Here is an 18,577-nt window from a genome sequence, read left to right as displayed (position 1 = left end):
TTTTACACTACAGTCCTCTGTGGGACAGTGGAGCTAAACAGAGAGGAACACTACAGTTTTACACTACAGTCCTCTGTGGGACAGTGGAGCTAAACAGAGAGGAACACTACAGTTTTACACTACAGTCCTCCGTAGGACAGTGGAGCTAAACAGAGAGGAACACTACAGTTTTACACTACAGTCCTCCGTGGGACAGTGGAGCTAAACAGAGAGGAACACTACAGTTTTACACTACAGTCCTCTGTGGGACAGTGGAGCTAAACAGAGAGGAACACTACAGTTTTACACTACAGTCCTCCGTGGGACAGTGGAGCTAAACAGAGAGGAACACTACAGTTTTACACTACAGTCCTCTGAACACTACAGTTTTACACTACAGTCCTCTGTGGGACAGTGAAGCCAAACAGAGAGAAACACAAACCTCCCCCAGGTTTCCCATAGAAACAACATGTCCTCTCTGTCTCACCCACTCTCTAACTGTTGAAACCATTCTCTTAACTCTATAGGGCAGAGGTGGCCAACCCTCCTGCAGAAATACTGGGTATGCAGACTTTTGCTCCAGCCCTGCTCTAACACACCTGATTGGTTCAGAGGAGCAGCGGATGAGTAAAGTCAGTTTAGTTGTTGATGAGAGTGTCTTTAGAAGCCAGGAGACCCAGACCAAGACTCTCTTGGCTTACGGTCCTACCTGACAATCATATCAGTCTGGATGTTTCCAGTGAGAGACCTCCTCCTCTCTCTCCCTCCTCTCTTTTTCCATCACACTCTAATATGTGAGCCACCACCTGGATTCGGTCATATCTAGCTACATTTGAAATTGTGTTTTTTACATTGGATAAAAGATGAGAAAATGAAATGCTGCAGTTGTGGAACAATGGGAAAGTAATTCTGCTATGAAAGTTGATAGACTTGTAATCCCACTTTTGAGAAAATGGCCTTTTAATGTTTTGGTACACCTACTGGAGAGTTCTTCTTTATCGACCCCCATTCAGCATCGTTCACACCCTCTTAAGCCTTAGCCCCAGCCATCTCTTTAAGGATTCACATGTGAGGTCGTGTGCTAAACAGGGTGAGTAGTGTAGTAAACAACCAAAGATTTCAAGACTAAAAGTGGTAAAAGTAGTAGACTACAATAAGGAAAAACTCCAGATAAAAGTACACTTTATCAGGGCCTCCTGAATGGCACAGCGGTCTAAGGCTGCAGGAAGATTCCTGTCTTTTTCCGTGGCTAAACCAGCCAGGCTTGTAATTTAACCATTTTATTTGTATTTACACATGGAGTACAAGTTTGTTATTAAGGCACATACAAGTTCACATGCTCCAGAAGGCATTGCTGCCCAGAAACTGTGAAGTAGTGGCGTGCGACATACGGCTGGCTTCCTGAAACTGGTCACATAGGTGTGGAGAGGAAAGAATTATGAGAAAGAAAAAACGAAAAAACCTGCATATCTCTTTCTCTCTGTACCTCTGGCTCTCATAGTCTGTTGCGATACGTTTTCACAATTTCCTGGAGCTGAGGGGAGGTGGGTAGTCAGATGTTCTGGGACCAGGGTCAGGGAGAGGAGGGGTACGGGCGGGGTAGAGAGAGAATGCAGGGATACCCCACCTACAAATGTAGAGGAAGAGAGTACAGAAAGAGAGGAGACTACGGAGACAGTTGGAGGCGAATGGTTAATATACAGGCCAGGTTGCAGAAGGAGGCAGGCAGTTAATATTCACAGAGGATGCAGGATACTCAGTTGAAGTGGACTGGGGTATTAGGTTAGGGGTCCATTGGACAGGGGGATGTCTTTAGAGGGGGTTGTGTGTGTGTGTGCGTGTGTGTGTGTGTGTGTGTGTGTGTGTGTGTGTGTGTGTGTGTGTGTGTGTGTGTGTGTGTGTGTGTGTGTGTGTGTGTGTGTGTGTGTGTGTGTGTGTGTGTGTGTGTGTGTGTCTGTATATGTGTGTATATGTGTGTATATGTGTGTGTGTGTGTATTGGGGGGGTTGTAGAATTGAAACCATACCTCCAGTCCATCACCAGAGCTGCTCTGGCAGCAACATGTGGAAAGAATTTATGACCTACTTTTCATTTCCGTGTTTAATACAATATTGGTCTGCTCTGAGAGGGAGAAAGCTGGTGTCGGCATTGCACTTTTGTTTTTCATCTCCTGAAGGAGCAAGTGAGCAGGGCAGAGGCAGATGGAGGGAAGGAGGGAGGGAGGCAGGGAGGGAAGGAGGGTTAGTGTGCTGGTCTGGTGTAGAGGTGTAGGAGCTCTGTCTCTTTCTCTATCTCCCTCTCTCTCTCTCAATTCAATTTCAATTCAATTTCAATTCAATTTCAAATTCAATTTAAGGGCTTTATTGGCATGGGAAACATATGTTAACATTGCCAAAGCAAGTGAAGTAGATAATAAACAAAAGTGAAATAAACAATAATAAACAACAATCTCTCTCTCTCTCTGTCTCTCTGTCTGTCTCTGTCTGTCTGTCTCTCTCTCTCTCTGTCTCGCTGTCTGTCTCTCTCTCGCTCTCTCGTAATATGTGCCTATAGGCTTATTGTAGTTCCAGAGCTCCCAGTCTAGACTCTAGTGGACTTCCAGTATTACTATTGTAGTTCCAGAGCTCTCAGTCTAGACTCTAGTGGACTTCCAGTATTACTATTGTAGTTCCAGAGCTCCCAGTCTAGACTCTAGTGGACTTCCAGTATTACTATTGTAGTTCCAGAGCTCTCAGTCTAGACTCTAGTGGACTTCCAGTATTACTATTGTAGTTCCAGAGCTCCCAGTCTAGACTCTAGTGGACTTCCAGTATTACTACTGTAGTTCCAGAGCTCCCAGTCTAGACTCTAGTGGACTTTCAGTATTACTATTGTAGTTCCAGAGCTCCCAGTCTAGACTCTAGTGGACTTTCAGTATTACTATTGTAGTTCCAGAGCTCCCAGTCTAGACTCTAGTGGACTTCCAGTATTACTATTGTAGTTCCAGAGCTCTCAGTCTAGACTCTAGTGGACTTCCAGTATTACTATTGTAGTTCCAGAGCTCTCAGTCTAGACTCTAGTGGACTTCCAGTATTACTATTGTAGTTCCAGAGCTCCCAGTCTAGACTAGTGGACTTCCAGTATTACTATTGTAGTTCCAGAGCTCCCAGTCTAGACTCTAGTGGACTTCCAGTATTACTACTGTAGTTCCAGAGCTCCCAGTCTAGACTCTAGTGGACTTTCAGTATTACTATTGTAGTTCCAGAGCTCCCAGTCTAGACTCTAGTGGACTTCCAGTATTACTATTGTAGTTCCAGAGCTCCCAGTCTAGACTCTAGTGGACTTTCAGTATTACTACTGTAGTTCCAGAGCTCCCAGTCTAGACTCTAGTGGACTTCCAGTATTACTATTGTAGTTCCAGAGCTCCCAGTCTAGACTCTAGTGGACTTCCAGTATTACTACTGTAGTTCCAGAGCTCTCAGTCTAGACTCTAGTGGACTTCCAGTATTACTACTGTAGTTCCAGAGCTCCCAGTCTAGACTCTAGTGGACTTCCAGTATTACTATTGTAGTTCCAGAGCTCCCAGTCTAGACTCTAGTGGACTTCCAGTATTACTATTGTAGTTCCAGAGCTCCCAGTCTAGACTCTAGTGGACTTCCAGTATTACTATTGTAGTTCCAGAGCTCCCAGTCTAGACTCTAGTGGACTTCCAGTATTACTACTGTAGTTCCAGAGCTCCCAGTCTAGACTCTAGTGGACTTCCTGTATTACTATTGTAGTTCCAGAGCTCCCAGTCTAGACTCTAGTGGACTTCCAGTATTACTATTGTAGTTCCAGAGCTCTCAGTCTAGACTCTAGTGGACTTCCAGTATTACTACTGTAGTTCCAGAGCTCCCAGTCTAGACTCTAGTGGACTTCCAGTATTACTATTGTAGTTCCAGAGCTCCCAGTCTAGACTCTAGTGGACTTCCAGTATTACTATTGTAGTTCCAGAGCTCTCAGTCTAGACTCTAGTGGACTTCCAGTATAAATATTGTAGTTCCAGAGCTCCCAGTCTAGACTCTAGTGGACTTCCAGTATTACTACTGTAGTTCCAGAGCTCTCAGTCTAGACTCTAGTGGACTTCCAGTATTACTATTGTAGTTCCAGAGCTCTCAGTCTAGACTCTAGTGGACTTTCAGTATTACTATTGTAGTTCCAGAGCTCCCAGTCTAGACTCTAGTGGACTTCCAGTATTACTATTGTAGTTCCAGAGCTCCCAGTCTAGACTCTAGTGGACTTTCAGTATTACTATTGTAGTTCCAGAGCTCCCAGTCTAGACTCTAGTGGACTTCCAGTATTACTATTGTAGTTCCAGAGCTCCCAGTCTAGACTCTAGTGGACTTCCAGTATTACTATTGTAGTTCCAGAGCTCTCAGTCTAGACTCTAGTGGACTTCCAGTATTACTATTTTAGTTCCAGAGCTCCCAGTCTAGACTCTAGTGGACTTCCAGTATTACTATTGTAGTTCCAGAGCTCCCAGTCTAGACTCTAGTGGACTTCCAGTATTACTATTGTAGTTTCACTAACGGAGCTCCCAGTCATCTAGTAGTAGACTTCTAATATTGTAGTTCTAGAGTGTCTCCTGGTGTGTGTCAAAGCCTGAACTAGAAACAGGCTCACTGCCTTTTCCTATAAGGTCATTCTTGAGTATAGTGATGGTGAAAGAAGTACCCTGGGCCTGTACAAGGATACGGTGATATTGAACACAGACTACATGCATTGTCTCTACTTTACTAGGTCATATGATGTATTGGGTGAAGGTTTCTCTTGCTCCTCCTGAGCAGGCCTCTATTAGGCTCTCCTATAGGTTCTGGTCTTGTACAAGGCTGTTGGAACAGAATCCATTTGCTGTTAGAAGTGGAATATTGTACAGTGCAGGGCTGTTGGAACATAATCAGTGTGATGTTAGAAGTGGAATATTGTACAGTGCAGGGCTGTTGGAACATAATCAGTGTGATGTTAGAAGTGGAATATTGTACAGTGCAGGGCTGTTGGAACATAATCAGTGTGATGTTAAAGTGGAATATTGTACAGTGCAGGGCTGTTGGAACATAATCAGTGTGATGTTAGAAGTGGAATATTGTACAGTGCAGGGCCGTTGGAATATAATCAGTGTGATGTTAAAGTGGAATATTGTACAGTGCAGGGCTGTTGGAACATAATCAGTGTGATGTTATAAGTGGAATATTGTACAGTGCAGGGCTGTTGGAACATAATCAGTGTGATGTTAGAAGTGGAATATTGTACAGTGCAGGGCCGTTGGAATATAATCAGTGTGATGTTAAAGTGGAATATTGTACAGTGCAGGGCTGTTGGAACATAATCAGTGTGATGTTATAAGTGGAATATTGTACAGTGCAGGGCTGTTGGAACATAATCAGTGTGATGTTAAAGTGGAATATTGTACAGTGCAGGGCTATTGGAACATAATCAGTGTGATGTTAAAGTGGAATATTGTACAGTGCAGGGCTATTGGAAGTGGGTCCCAGAACCACAGAAGTGGCTCCATCCTTCAGCAGAGAGAGACACAGGAAGCTGAGACACAGGATTAGTCGGTTAGTTCAGTGACTGGGGAAACCCCTCTGGCTACCCTTTCCTGTTGTTGAGCTGCTGTAACCCCAGGTCACACATTGTGCGATACCCCCAGCGATTCAGAGCTGACAGCAGGGTTGTATTGTGCCATAACCCCAGGGTTGTATTGTGCCATAACCCCAGGGTCGTATTGTGCCATAACCCCAGGGTCGTATTGTGCTATAACCCCAGGGTTGCATTGTGCTGTAACCTGAGGGTCGTTACGTGGGGACATGTTTGGGGAAAGACAGATATCAAGAATTTTTGGCATCAAGAGATTTGACTCTGGCCAGGTGTATTGTTGGAATGGAGCAGAGTAGAGTCCCATTTGGAAAGAGAGCATAATATTTTTTAACCAGTATAATATTTTTGACCAAATTAGAACGCTAATGTGTTCTTGAAACAGGAAATGTTTTGATACCAGAGAATGTTCTGTGGATTGACTTTAGACAATGTGCTGTTGTCATTATTCCACTCTTTTTTGAAGCTACCTTTCAAACACACAATTCAATCAGTCACACATTATAACTGTTGATATGTTTGCAGCATGTAGGTCCATTATGAACTAACAGTGCCTTTCTCTCCCCGCTCTCTGGTCCAGGTCTGTTTCTGATCCTGGGTCTGATGCTGTACCCTGCAGGCTGGGGTTCAGACAAGGTGCAGCTGTACTGTGGTCAGGACGCAGCTCCCTACCAGGCAGGGCTGTGTACCATGGGCTGGGCCTTCTACACAGCCATGGGAGGCACCGTGCTCACCTTCATCTGCGCTGTGTTCTCAGCCCAGGCCGAGATCGCCACATCCTCAGACAAGGTGCAGGAGGAGATCGAGGAGGGCAAGAGCCTAATCTGCCTGCTCTGAGATGGACCAGGAGGGGAGAAGAAGAGGAATGTCAAGTCCCACCCCCCTCTTCTCCACTCTGGGTCCCAGCTGTCAATCAAACGGAAGCCCCCCATGTTGTTTACCACTAAGACTGACTCTCTGACCTTTGACCCTGTATTGTTGTTATTGTTCATGTGGGAGAAATCTACAGTGCCAAGCTTTTCACAAACCTGTGTTTCAATGTATTTCCTCTCTCCACCACCAGAGGTGCTGTCTGTCTGTGTTCTGTGTGTTATTATTTGTAATGTGTGCCAGTACCAGCTACCCTGACACCAGTATGTGTGTATTGTAAATAGGTGTGTATATACTGTACATAGTGATGATGATGATGATGATGATGATGATGATGATCTGAGAATGGTGGTCCTCTCAGCTCTGTTCAGGCTGTGTTTTAAATTAGTGTCACTCTTGCCTTGAATACTGGTGTGATGAGGACAACACCTAAAGACCAGCCTTCCTGGTGCTAATCTTCTGTTGTACCATAAAACGGCAGGTAGAAGTTGCTCCTAACTACAGATCTAGTATCACATTACCCAACTCCAAATCATAACCTGAAACACGAGAAGGATCAAATAATATTGTATCGTATCCCGGACCCGCAGTTAGAGGTAACTTCTACCAGCTCTAGCTTAAACCAGGTGTGAGTAACTCTACAAGGGAACCACGACTCAGTCAAGTAAACTACTCACAGACATGGCCTTAGTTTAGCATGGAATCATGATGTCCTTAAAGCTTACAGAATGTACTGTCAATTGAAATGACCAATGTATGTCTTCTTGGACCCTTGAAATGTATTGATGGGACGGACACCTACACAAGCCACGGTTACACACGGACTGCATGAGCTAGCTAAGAAAGACCTGGACAACTTGGTCAACGATACACACAAGTATTCGTATTAGTGTATTCCTATTAGTGTCTTGTTTCAGGAAAGACTCCTATTCCTGCAACACCAAGGCAGGTCAGTTATTCCTACAACACCAGCCACAGTGCTGGAGAGAAACTGTTGAGACTTGTGTTGTTGCGTCATCATCTGACTATCACAGCTCCCCAGTCTGTCTCTCTGCCAAACCAATAAAAACAGAAAGAAAAAGACAAGAATATCTGGTCTGAGTTTTTCTCCAGCAACATTCATCTCTTTGGGGCTCTATGTAATGTGGGGGAGGATGGGTGAGGGAGGGGGTGAGGAGGGGAGGGAGGGAAAGAAGTGTGAGACCTTGGTTTGTGGTGGAGGGTGTTGTGTGGTGAAGTTGCCAGTGAGTGTGTGATCAGTTTTCATGTGTGTGTATGTGCGCGAGTCTGCCTTCCACCACAGTGAAAACTCCTGCCGCTGGCACCCCTGGTCAGGGCGAGCGGGAGGGGACAATAAGTAGACCAGAGCCAGCTGTTCCCTCTCGCATGAGCATGCCAGATATTATGGAGGAAGCGTGTGCTCACGCGGGAAAAGTGTGCTCACGCAGGAAAAGCATGCTCATGCAGGAAAAGCGTGCTCATGCGAGAGAGGAAACGCCCACTTACACAGCCAGGAACCTTGACCATTTTTTGGTAAACGGCCTGAGTAAACTTATTTATCCATCATCTTTGCCAGTTATTCTAAGACCTGGAGAATCACAGAGATAGGAATTTTAGGGGACAAACAATTGATTCCCATTCAAAATATATTTAAACCAACTCATAAACCTAACCCTACACCTAAGCCTAAAACAGACATTTTACAAGTGAGGGCCGGCAAAATGTCCTCACTTCTGTGAATTTTAGTTGGTTTACTATTCTTGTGAGAACTTGTATGTCTGTCTGTGAACTTTGATTGATGAACGTTTCTTTGCTACCTGCCAACTTTACGTTTTTTACTTTTTAATTACCGTTTTATATTTTTCTCTCGCTCAACTTTTTTCATTCAACATTTTCACCCCGGACGCTTTATCTGGACGTGGTTCTACACGACCTCCACCAGCCAAAGCTAAGTAGTAACATTAACATTATGCCTCCTAATTGCAGTCGCTGTACTCATATACAGGAAAGCGATCACCTTATGGCGAGGATAGCTGTGCTACAAGCCCAGCTTCAGACGCAATCGTTAGGCAAGGGTAATTTAAGTACAGGAAAGGATGAAACAGCGTCTGCCACCAATAAGTACAGATAGTAGTATAAATCCCCTCGCACAGTCCCCGCAGCCGGACAATTTTCTCATGGCTTCTGGAAGGAAATGCTGTAGGAATGCTCAACCAGTGTCGCTCATTCAGCCGACATAATCGTTCAACCAGTTCTCCCCATTAAGCAATGGGTCGGAGTCAGAGGCCGAGCCTTGTCTGGTCTCTCCTCCCGTTACGGGATCTGAGACGCCGAAGCCTCCCACCATTAGCTCTGACAAATTGAAAACCCTAGTCATTGGCGACTCCATTACCCGCAGTATTAGACTTAAAACGAATCATCCAGCGATCATACACTGTTTACCAGGGGGCAGTGCTACCTCCCAGTTAAGAGGAGTGATGAGCTCTTCAGAGTCTCAACTCAATCGCTGTTTTCTGCCTCTCCCAAAATATAGAATTTGTAGATAATTGGCCATCTTTCTGGAACTCACCCACAAACAGGACCAAGCCTGGCCTGCTGAGGAGTGACAGACTCCATCAAATCAAATCAAATTTATTTTTATATAGCCCTTCGTACATCAGCTGATATTCTCAAAGTGCTGTACAGAAACCCAGCCTAAAACCCCAAACAGCAAGCAAAGCATGTGAAAGAAGCACGGTGGCTAGGAAAAACTCCCTAGGAAAAACTCCCTAGAAAGGCCAAAAACCTAGGAAGAAACCTAGAGAGGAACCAGGCTATGAGGGGTGGCCAGTCCTCTTCTGGCTGTGCAGGGTGGATATTATAACAGAACATGGTCAAAATGTTAAAATGTTAAAATGTTCATAAATGACCAGCATGGTCAAATAATAATAATCGTAGTAGTTGTCGAGGGTGCAACAAGCACGTCCGGTGAACAGGTCAGGGTTCCATAGCCGCAGGCAGAACAGTTGAAACTGGAGCAGCAGCACGGCCAGGTGGACTGGGGACAGCAAGGAGTCATCATACCAGGTAGTCCTGAGGCATGGTCCTAGGGCTCAGGTCCTCCGAGAGAAAGACAGAAAGAGAGAAAGAGAGAATTAGAGAGAGCATATTTAAATTCACACAGGACACCGGATAAGACAAGAGAAATACTCCAGATGTAACAGACTGACCCTAGCCACCCGACACATAAACTACTGCAGCATAAATACTGGAGGCTGAGACAGGAGGGATCAGAAGACACTGTGGCCCCATCCGATGATACCCCCGGACAGGGCCAAACAGGCAGGATATAACCCCACCCACTTTGCCAAAGCACAGCCCCCACACCACTAGAGGGATGTCTCCAACCACCAACTTACCGTCCTAAGACAAGGCCGAGTATAGCCCACAACGATCTCCGCCATGGCACAACCCAAGGGGGGGCGCCAACCCAGACAGGAAGACCACGTCAGTGACTCAACCCACTCAAGTGACGCACCCCTCCCATGGACGGCATCGAAGAACACCAGTAGGCCAGTGACTCAGCCCCTGTAAAAGGGTTAGAGGCAGAGAATCCCAGTGGAAAGAGGGGAACCGGCAAGGCAGAGACAGCAAGGGCGGTTCGTTGCTCCAGCCTTTCCGTTCACCTTCACACTCCTGGGCCAGACTATACTTAATCATAGGACCTACTGAAGAGATAAGTCTTCAGTAAAGACTTAAAGGTTGAGACTGAGTCTGCGTCTCTCACATTGGTAGGCAGACCATTCCATAAAAATGGAGCTCTATAGGAGAAAGCCCTACCTCCAGCCGTTTGCTTAGAAATTCTAGGGACAATTAGGAGGCCTGCGTCTTGTGACCGTAGCGTACGTGTAGGTATGTACGGCAGGACCAAATCGGAAAGATAGGTAGGAGCAAGCCCATGTAATGCTTTGTAGGTTAGCAGTAAAACCTTGAAATCAGCCCTTGCCTTAACAGCCCTAGCTGGAGGGGTACTCTCATCTTATCTATGAACATAGACAGGGCTCTAACTCCTCTAGCTTCACAATGCGGTAGGGTGCAGGCCAGGCAGAAGGCTGTTAGCCACCCTGCCAGCTTAGTGGGGTCTGCCACTAGCACAGTCAGTGTAGTCAGTTTAGCAATCCCCATTGAGACCGTGTCTAGGTTGGGCAAAACTTAACATGGCGGTGTTCGCATTAGCAATCTCACTGGAATGAAGACCTCCTCCATTCCTGTCATTATTGAAAGAGATTGTGATATCTCACATCTCAAAATAGGGCTACTTATTGTTAGATCCCTCACTTCCAAGGCAGTTATAGTCAATGAACTAATCACTGATCATAATCATGATGTGATTGGCCTGATTGAAACATGGCTTAAGCATGATGAATTTACTGTAGTCTGGCCCAGGGGTGTGAAGGTGAACGGAAAGGCACTGGAGCGATGAACCGCCCTTGCTGTCTCTGCCTGGCCGGTTCCCCTCTCTCCACTGGGATTCTCTGCCTCTAACCCTATTACAGGGGCTGAATCACTGGCTTACTGGTGCTCTTCCATGCCGTCCCTAGGAGGGGTGCATCACTTAAGTGGGTTGAGTCACTGTCGTGATCTTCCTGTCCGGGTTGGCGCCCCCCTCGGGTTCGTGCCGTTGGGGAGATCTTCGTGGGCTATACTCGGCCTTGTCTCAGTTTAGTAAGTTGGTGGTTGAAGATATCCCTCTAGTGTGGGGGCTGTGCTTTGGCAAAGTGGGTGGGGTTATATCCTGCCTGTTTGGCCCTGCCACAGTGTCTCCTGACCCCTCCTGTCTCAGCTCCAGTATTTATGCTGCAATAGTTTGTGTGTCGCGGGGTCAGTCTGTTATATCTGGAGTATTTCTCCTGTCTTATCCGGTGTCTTGTGTGAATTTAAGTATGCTCCCTCAAATTCTCTCTCTTCTTTTCTCGTTCTCCTCTCTCTCTTTCTTTCGGAGGACCTAAGCCCTAGGATCATGCCTCAGTACTTCCTGGCCTGATGACTACTTGCTGTACCCAGTCCACCTGGTCATGCTGCTGCTCCAGGTTCAACTGGTCTGCCTGTGGCTATGGAACCCTGACCTGTTCACTGGACGTGCTACCTTGTCCAGTACCTGCTGTTTTGGACTCTCTCTCTACCGCACCTGCTGTCTCTAACTCTGAATGATCAGCTATGAAAAGCCAACTGAAATTTACTCCTGAGGTGCTGACCTGTTGTACCCTCTACAACCACTGTGATTATTATCTGACCCTGCTGGTCATCTATGAACGTTTGAAAATCTTGGCCATGTACTGTTATTATCTCCACCCGGCACAACCAGAAGAGGACTGGCCATCCCTCAGAGCCTGGTGCCCCTCTAGGTTTCTTGTAGGTTCCGGGCTTTCTAGGGAGTTTTCCCTAGCCACCGTGATTCTACATCTGCATTGCTTGCTGTTTGGGGTTTTAGGCTGGGTTTCTATACAGCACTTTGTGACATCGGCTGATGTAAAAAGGGTTTATAAATACATTTGATTGATTGATGATATTACAGTCATAGTAAGTACATTTTTCCTCAATAAATGAGCTCTCAGCCACGAACTAGTATGAGGGAAAAAGTCAAGTTGTCACACCCTGGCCTTCGAGAGACGTTTTATTCCTCTATTTGGTTAGGTTAGGGTGTGATGTGGGGTGGGCATTCTATATTGTATATTTCTTTGTTTTGACCGAGTAGGGTTCCCAATCAGAGGCAGCTGTCTATCGTTGTCTCTGATTGGGAATCATACTTAGGCAGCCTTTTCCCACCTGTGTTTTGTGGGTAGTTATTTTCTGTTTAGCATTCTGTGCCTGACGGAACTGTTCGCTTTCGTTTTTTTTTTTTTTTGGTTATTTCTTGTTTGAGTGTTTCTTGGTAATAAATATCATGAACACTTACCACGCTGCGTTTTGGTCCACTTCTCCTTCAACCACAAATGACAACCGTTACACAAGTGCAAGTGTCAGGTCATTAAATACTTTTTTTTGAATTGCACACATGAAAAAATACCACAGTATATTATGGTTTAAATACTATAGAATTCACTGTAGTGTTTTTGCAGACTTTATTGTAGCATTCACTGCAGTGTTTTTGCGAACCAAAGAATACTGTAGTATTTACTGTTGTCCTTCTCCCCTGACCCATCTGTCTATCTCCTCCTTTGAATTCCATGCTGGCACAATCACTAGCCCATTCAAGCTTAACATCCTTACCATTTATCGCCCTCCAGGTTCCCTTGGAGAGTTCATCAATGAGCTTGACGCCTTGATAAGTTCCTTTCCTGAGGATGGCTCACCCCTCACAGTTCTGGGTGACTTTAACCTCCCTACGTTGACTCATTTCTCTCTGCCTCCTTCTTTCCACTCCTCTCCTCTTTTGACCTCACCCTCTCACCGTCCCCCCCTACTCACAAGGCAGGCAATATGCTTGACCTCATCTTTACTAGATGCTGTTCTTCTACTAATCTCACTGCAACTCCCCTCCAAGTCTCCGATCACTACCTTGTATCCTTTTCCCTCTCGCTCTCCTCCAACACTACTCACTCTGCCCCTACTCAGATGGTATTGCGCCATCGCAACCTTCGCTCTCTCTCCTGCTACTCTCTCCTCTTCCATCCTATCATCTCTTCCCTCTGATCAATCCTTCTCCAACCAATCTCCTGATTCTTCCTCCTCAACCCTCCTCTCCTCCCTTTGTGCATCCTTTGACTCTCTATGTCCCCTATCCTCCCGACTGGCTCGGTCCTCCCCTCCTGCTCCATGGCTTGACAACTCATTGCGAGCTCACAGAACAGGGCTCCGGGCAGCCGAGCGGAAATGGAGGAAAACTAGCCTCCCTGCAGACCTGGCATCTTTTCACTCCCTCCTCTCTACATTTTCCTCCTCTGTTTCTGCTGCTAAAGCCACTTTCTACCACTCTAACTTCCAAGCATCTGCCTCTAACCCTAGGAAGCTCTTTGCCACCATCTCCTCCCTCCTGAATCCTCCTCCCCCTCCCCCCCCTCTTCCCTCTCTGCGGATGACTTCGTCAACCATTTTGAAAAGAAGGTCGACGACATCCGATCCTCGTTTGTTAAGTCAAACGACACCGCTGGTCCTGCTCACATTGCCCTACCCTATGCTTTGACATCTTTCTCCCCTCTCTCTCCAGATGAAATCTTGCATCTTGTGACGGCCGGCCGCCCAACAACCTGCCCGCTTGACCCTATCCCCTCCAGACCATTTCCGGAGACCTTCTCCCTTACCTCACCTCGCTCATCAACTCATCCTTGACTGCTGGCTACGTCCCTTCCGTCTTCAAGAGAGCGAGAGTTGCACCCCTTCTCAAAAAACCTACACTCGATCCCTCCGATGTCAACAACTACAGACCAGTATCCCTTCTTTCTTTTCTCTCCAAAACTCTTGAATGTGCCGTCCTTGGCCAGCTCTCCTGCTATCTCTCTCAGAATGACCTTCTCGATCCAAATCAGTCAGGTTTCAAGGCTGGTCATTCAACTGAGACTGCTCTTCTCTGTGTCACGGAGGCTCTCCGCACTGCTAAAGCTAACTCTCTCTCCTCTGCTCTCATCCTTCTAGACCTATCTGCTGCCTTTGATACTGTGAACCATCAGATCCTCCTCTCCAAATCAAATCAAATCAAATTTATTTATATAGCCCTTCGTACATCAGCTGATATCTCAAAGTGCTGTACAGACACCCAGCCTAAAACCCCAAACAGCAAGCAAAGCATGTGAAAGAAGCACGGTGGCTAGGAAAAACTCCCTAGGAAAAACTTCCTAGAAAGGCCCAAAACATAGGAAGAACCCTAGAGAGGAACCAGGCTATGAGGGGTGGCCAGTCCTCTTCTGGCTGTGCAGGGTGGATATTATAACAGAACATGGTCAAGATGTTAAAATGTTAAAATGTTCATAAATGACCAGCATGGTCAAATAATAATAATCATAGTAGTTGTCGAGGGTGCAACAAGCACGTCCGGTGAACAGGTCAGGGTTCCATAGCCGCAGGCAGAACAGTTGAAACTGGAGCAGCAGCACGGCCAGGTGGACTGGGGACAGCAAGGAGTCATCATACCAGGTAGTCCTGAGGTATGGTCCTAGGGCTCAGGTCCTCCGAGAGAAAGACAGAAAGAGAGAAAGAGAGAATTAGAGAGAGCATATTTAAATTCACACAGGACACCGGATAAGACAAGAGAAATACTCCAGATGTAACAGACTGACCCTAGCCACCCGACACATAAACTACTGCAGCATAAATACTGGAGGCTGAGACAGGAGGGATCAGAAGACACTGTGGCCCCATCCGATGATACCCCCGGATAGGGCCAAACAGGCAGGATATAACCCCACCCACTTTGCCAAAGCACAGCCCCCACACCACTAGAGGGATGTCTCCAACCACCAACTTACCGTCCTAAGACAAGGCCGAGTATAGCCCACAATGATCTCCGCCATGACACAACCCAAGGGGGGGCGCCAACCCAGACAGGAAGACCACGTCAGTGACTCAACCCACTCAAGTGACGCACCCCTCCCATGGACGGCATGGAAGAACACCAGTAAGCCAGTGACTCAGCCCCTGTAAAAGGGTTAGAGGCAGAGAATCCCAGTGGAAAGAGGGGAACCGGCAAGGCAGAGACAGCAAGGGCGGTTCGTTGCTCCAGCCTTTCCGTTCACCTTCACACTCCTGGGCCAGACTATACTTAATCATAGGACCTACTGAAGAGATAAGTCTTCAGTAAAGACTTAAAGGTTGAGACTGAGTCTGCGTCTCTCACATTGGTAGGCAGACCATTCCATAAAAATGGAGCTCTGTAGGAGAAAGCCCTACCTCCAGCCGTTTGCTTAGAAATTCTAGGGACAATTAGGAGGCCTGCGTCTTGTGACCGTAGCGTACGTGTAGGTATGTACGGCAGGACCAAATCGGAAAGATAGGTAGGAGCAAGCCCATGTAATGCTTTGTAGGTTAGCAGTAAAACCTTGAAATCAGCCCTTGCCTTAACAGGAAGCCAGTGTGGGGAGGCTAGCACTGGAGTAATATGATCAAATTTTTTGGTTCTAGTCAGGATTCTAGCAGCCGTATTTAGCACTAACTGAAGTTTATTTAGTGCTTTATCCGGGTAGCCGGAAAGTAGAGCATTGCAGTAGTCCAGCCTAGAAGTAACAAAAGCATGGATAAATTTTTCTGCGTCATTTTTGGACAGAAAGTTTCTGATTTTTGCAATGTTACGTAGATGGAAAAAAGCTGTCCTTGAAACAGTCTTGATATGTTCTTCAAAAGAGAGATCAGGGTCCAGAGTAACGCCGAGGTCCTTCACAGTTTTATTTGAGACGACTGTACAACCATCCAGATTAATTGTCAGATTCAACAGAAGATCTCTTTGTTTCTTGGGACCTAGAACAAGCATCTCTGTTTTGTCCGAGTTTAAAAGTAGAAAGTTTGCAGCCATCCACTTCTTTATGTCTGAAACACAGGCTTCTAGCGAGGGCAATTTTGGGGCTTCACCATGTTTCATTGAAATGTACAGCTGTGTGTCGTCCGCATAGCAGTGACATTTAACATTATGTTTTCGAATGACATCCCCAAGAGGTAAAATATATAGTGAAAACAATAGTGGTCCTAAAACGGAACCTTGAGGAACACCGAAATTTACAATTGATTTGTCAGAGGACAAACCATTCACAGAGACAAACTGATATCTTTCCGACAGATAAGATCTAAACCAGGCCAGAACTTGTCCATGTAGACCAATTTGGGTTTCCAATCTCTCCAAAAGTATGTGGTGATCGATGGTATCAAAAGCGGCACTAAGATCTAGGAGCACGAGGACAGATGCAGAGACTCGGTCTGACGTCATTAAAAGGTCATTTACCACCTTCACAAGTGCAGTCTCAGTGCTATGATGGGGTCTAAAACCAGACTGAAGCGTTTCGTATACATTGTTTGTCTTCAGGAAGGCAGTGAGTTGCTGTGCAACAGCTTTTTCAATTTTTTTTGAGAGGAATGGAAGATTCGATATAGGCCGATAGTTTTTTATAATTTCTGGATCAAGATTCGGCTTTTTCAAGAGAGGCTTTATTACTGCCACTTTTAGTGAGCTTGGTACACATCCGGTGGATAGAGAGCCGTTTATTATGTTCAACATAGGAGGGCCAAGCACAGGAAGCAGCTCTTTCAGTAGTTTAGTTGGAATAGGGTCCAGTATGCAGCTTGAGGGTTTGGAGGCCATGATTATTTTCATCATTGTGTCAAGAGATATAGTACTAAAACACTTTAGTATCTCCCTTGATCCTAGGTCCTGGCAGAGTTGTGTAGACTCAGGACAATGGAGCTTTGGAGGAATACCCAGATTTAAAGAGGAGTCTGTAATTTGCTTTCTAATGATCATGATCTTTTCCTCAAAGAAGTTCATAAATGTATTACTGCTGAAGTGAAAGCCATCCTCCATTTGCGAAGGCTGCTTTTTAGTTAGCTTTGCGACAGTATCAAAAAGAAATTTTGGATTGTTCTTATTTTCCTCAATTAAGTTGGAAAAATAGGATGATCGAGCAGCAGTGAGGGCTCTTCGATACTGCACGGTACTGTCTTTCCAAGCTAGTCGGAAGACTTCCAGTTTGGTGTGGCGCCATTTCCGTTCCAATTTTCTGGAAGCTTGCTTCAGAGCTCGTGTATTTTCTGTATACCAGGGAGCTAGTTTCTTATGACAGATGTTTTTCGTTTTTAGGGGTGCAACTGCATCTAGGGTATTGCGCAAGGTTAAATTGAGTTCCTCGGTTAGGTGGTTAACTGATTTTTGTCCTCTGACGTCCTTGGGTAGGCAGAGGCAGTCTGGAAGGGCATCAAGGGTCCTTTGGGTTGTCTGAGAATTTATAGCACGACTTTTAATGCTCCTTGGTTGGGGTCTGAGCAGATTATTTGTTGCGATTGCAAACGTAATAAAATGGTGGTCCGATAGTCCAGGATTATGAGGAAAAACATTAAGATCCACAACATTTATTCCATGGGACAAAACTAGGTCCAGAGTATGACTGTGGCAGTGAGTAGGTCCAGAGACATGTTAGACAAAACCCACTGAGTCGATGATGCCTCCGAAAGCCTTTTGGAGTGGGTCTGTGGACTTTTGCATGTGAATGTTAAAGTCACCAAAAATTAGAATATTATCTGCTATGACTACAAGATCCGATAGGAATTCAGGGAACTCAGTGAGGAACACTGCATATGGCACAGGAGGCCTGTAAACAGTAGCTATAAAAAGTGAGTGAGTAGGCTGCATAGATTTCATGACTAGAAGCTCAAAAGACGAAAACGTCATTGTTTTTTTTTTTGTAAATTGAAATTTGCTATCGTAAATGTTAGCAACACCTCCGCCTTTGCCGGATGCACGGGGGGTATGGTCACTAGTGTAACCAGGGGGTGAGGCCTCATTTAACACAGTAAATTCATCAGGCTTAAGCCATGTTTCAGTCAGGCCAATCACATCAAGATTATGATCAGTGATTAGTTCATTGACTATAACTGCCTTGGAAGTGAGGGATCTAACATTAAGTAACCCAATTTTGAGATGTGAGGTATCACAATCTCTTTCAAAAATGGCAGGAATGGAGGAGGTCTTTATACTAGTGAGATTGCTAAAGCGAACACCGCCATTTTTAATTTTGCCCAACCTAGATCGAGGCACAGACACGGTCTCAATGGGGAAAGCTGAGCTGACTACGCTGACTGTGCTAGTGGCAGACTCCACTAAGCTGGCAGGCTGGCTAACAGCCTGCTGCCTGGCCTGCACCCTATTTCATTGTGGAGCTAGAGGAGTTAGAGCCCTGTCTATGTTCGTAGATAAGATGAGAGCACCCCTCCAGCTAGGATGGAGTCCGTCACTCCTCAACAGGCCAGGCTTGGTCCTGTTTGTGGGTGAGTCCCAGAAAGAGGGCCAATTATCTACAAATTCTATCTTTTTGGAGGTGCAGAAAACAGTTTTCAACCAGCGATTGAGTTGTGAGACTCTGCTGTAGAGCTCATCACTCCCCCTAACTGGGAGGGGGCCAGAGACAATTAATCGATGCCGACACATCTTTCTAGCTGATTT

The 18,577-nt window shown here is 45.9% G+C and overlaps 1 protein-coding gene across 7 annotated transcripts in view; it reads left to right on the top strand.

Moving 5' to 3' along the window:
• Positions 1–7,548, top strand: part of LOC106568131 (LHFPL tetraspan subfamily member 2) — an 82,384-nt gene extending 74,836 nt beyond the window's left edge. For all 7 annotated transcript variants that reach the window (XM_045692146.1, XM_014138166.2, XM_014138192.2 and 4 more), the window contains one exon: positions 6,173–7,548. In XM_045692146.1, the coding sequence (XP_045548102.1) occupies positions 6,173–6,429 (257 nt within the window). In that variant the 3' untranslated portion in view covers positions 6,430–7,548. The remainder of the gene's footprint in view (positions 1–6,172) is intronic.
• Positions 7,549–18,577: the final 11,029 nt, after the last annotated feature.

The sequence above is a fragment of the Salmo salar genome, chromosome ssa01, assembly GCF_905237065.1.
Source record: "Salmo salar chromosome ssa01, Ssal_v3.1, whole genome shotgun sequence".
NCBI lineage: Eukaryota > Metazoa > Chordata > Actinopteri > Salmoniformes > Salmonidae > Salmo > Salmo salar.
This window is presented reverse-complemented; position numbering and strand designations above follow the sequence as displayed.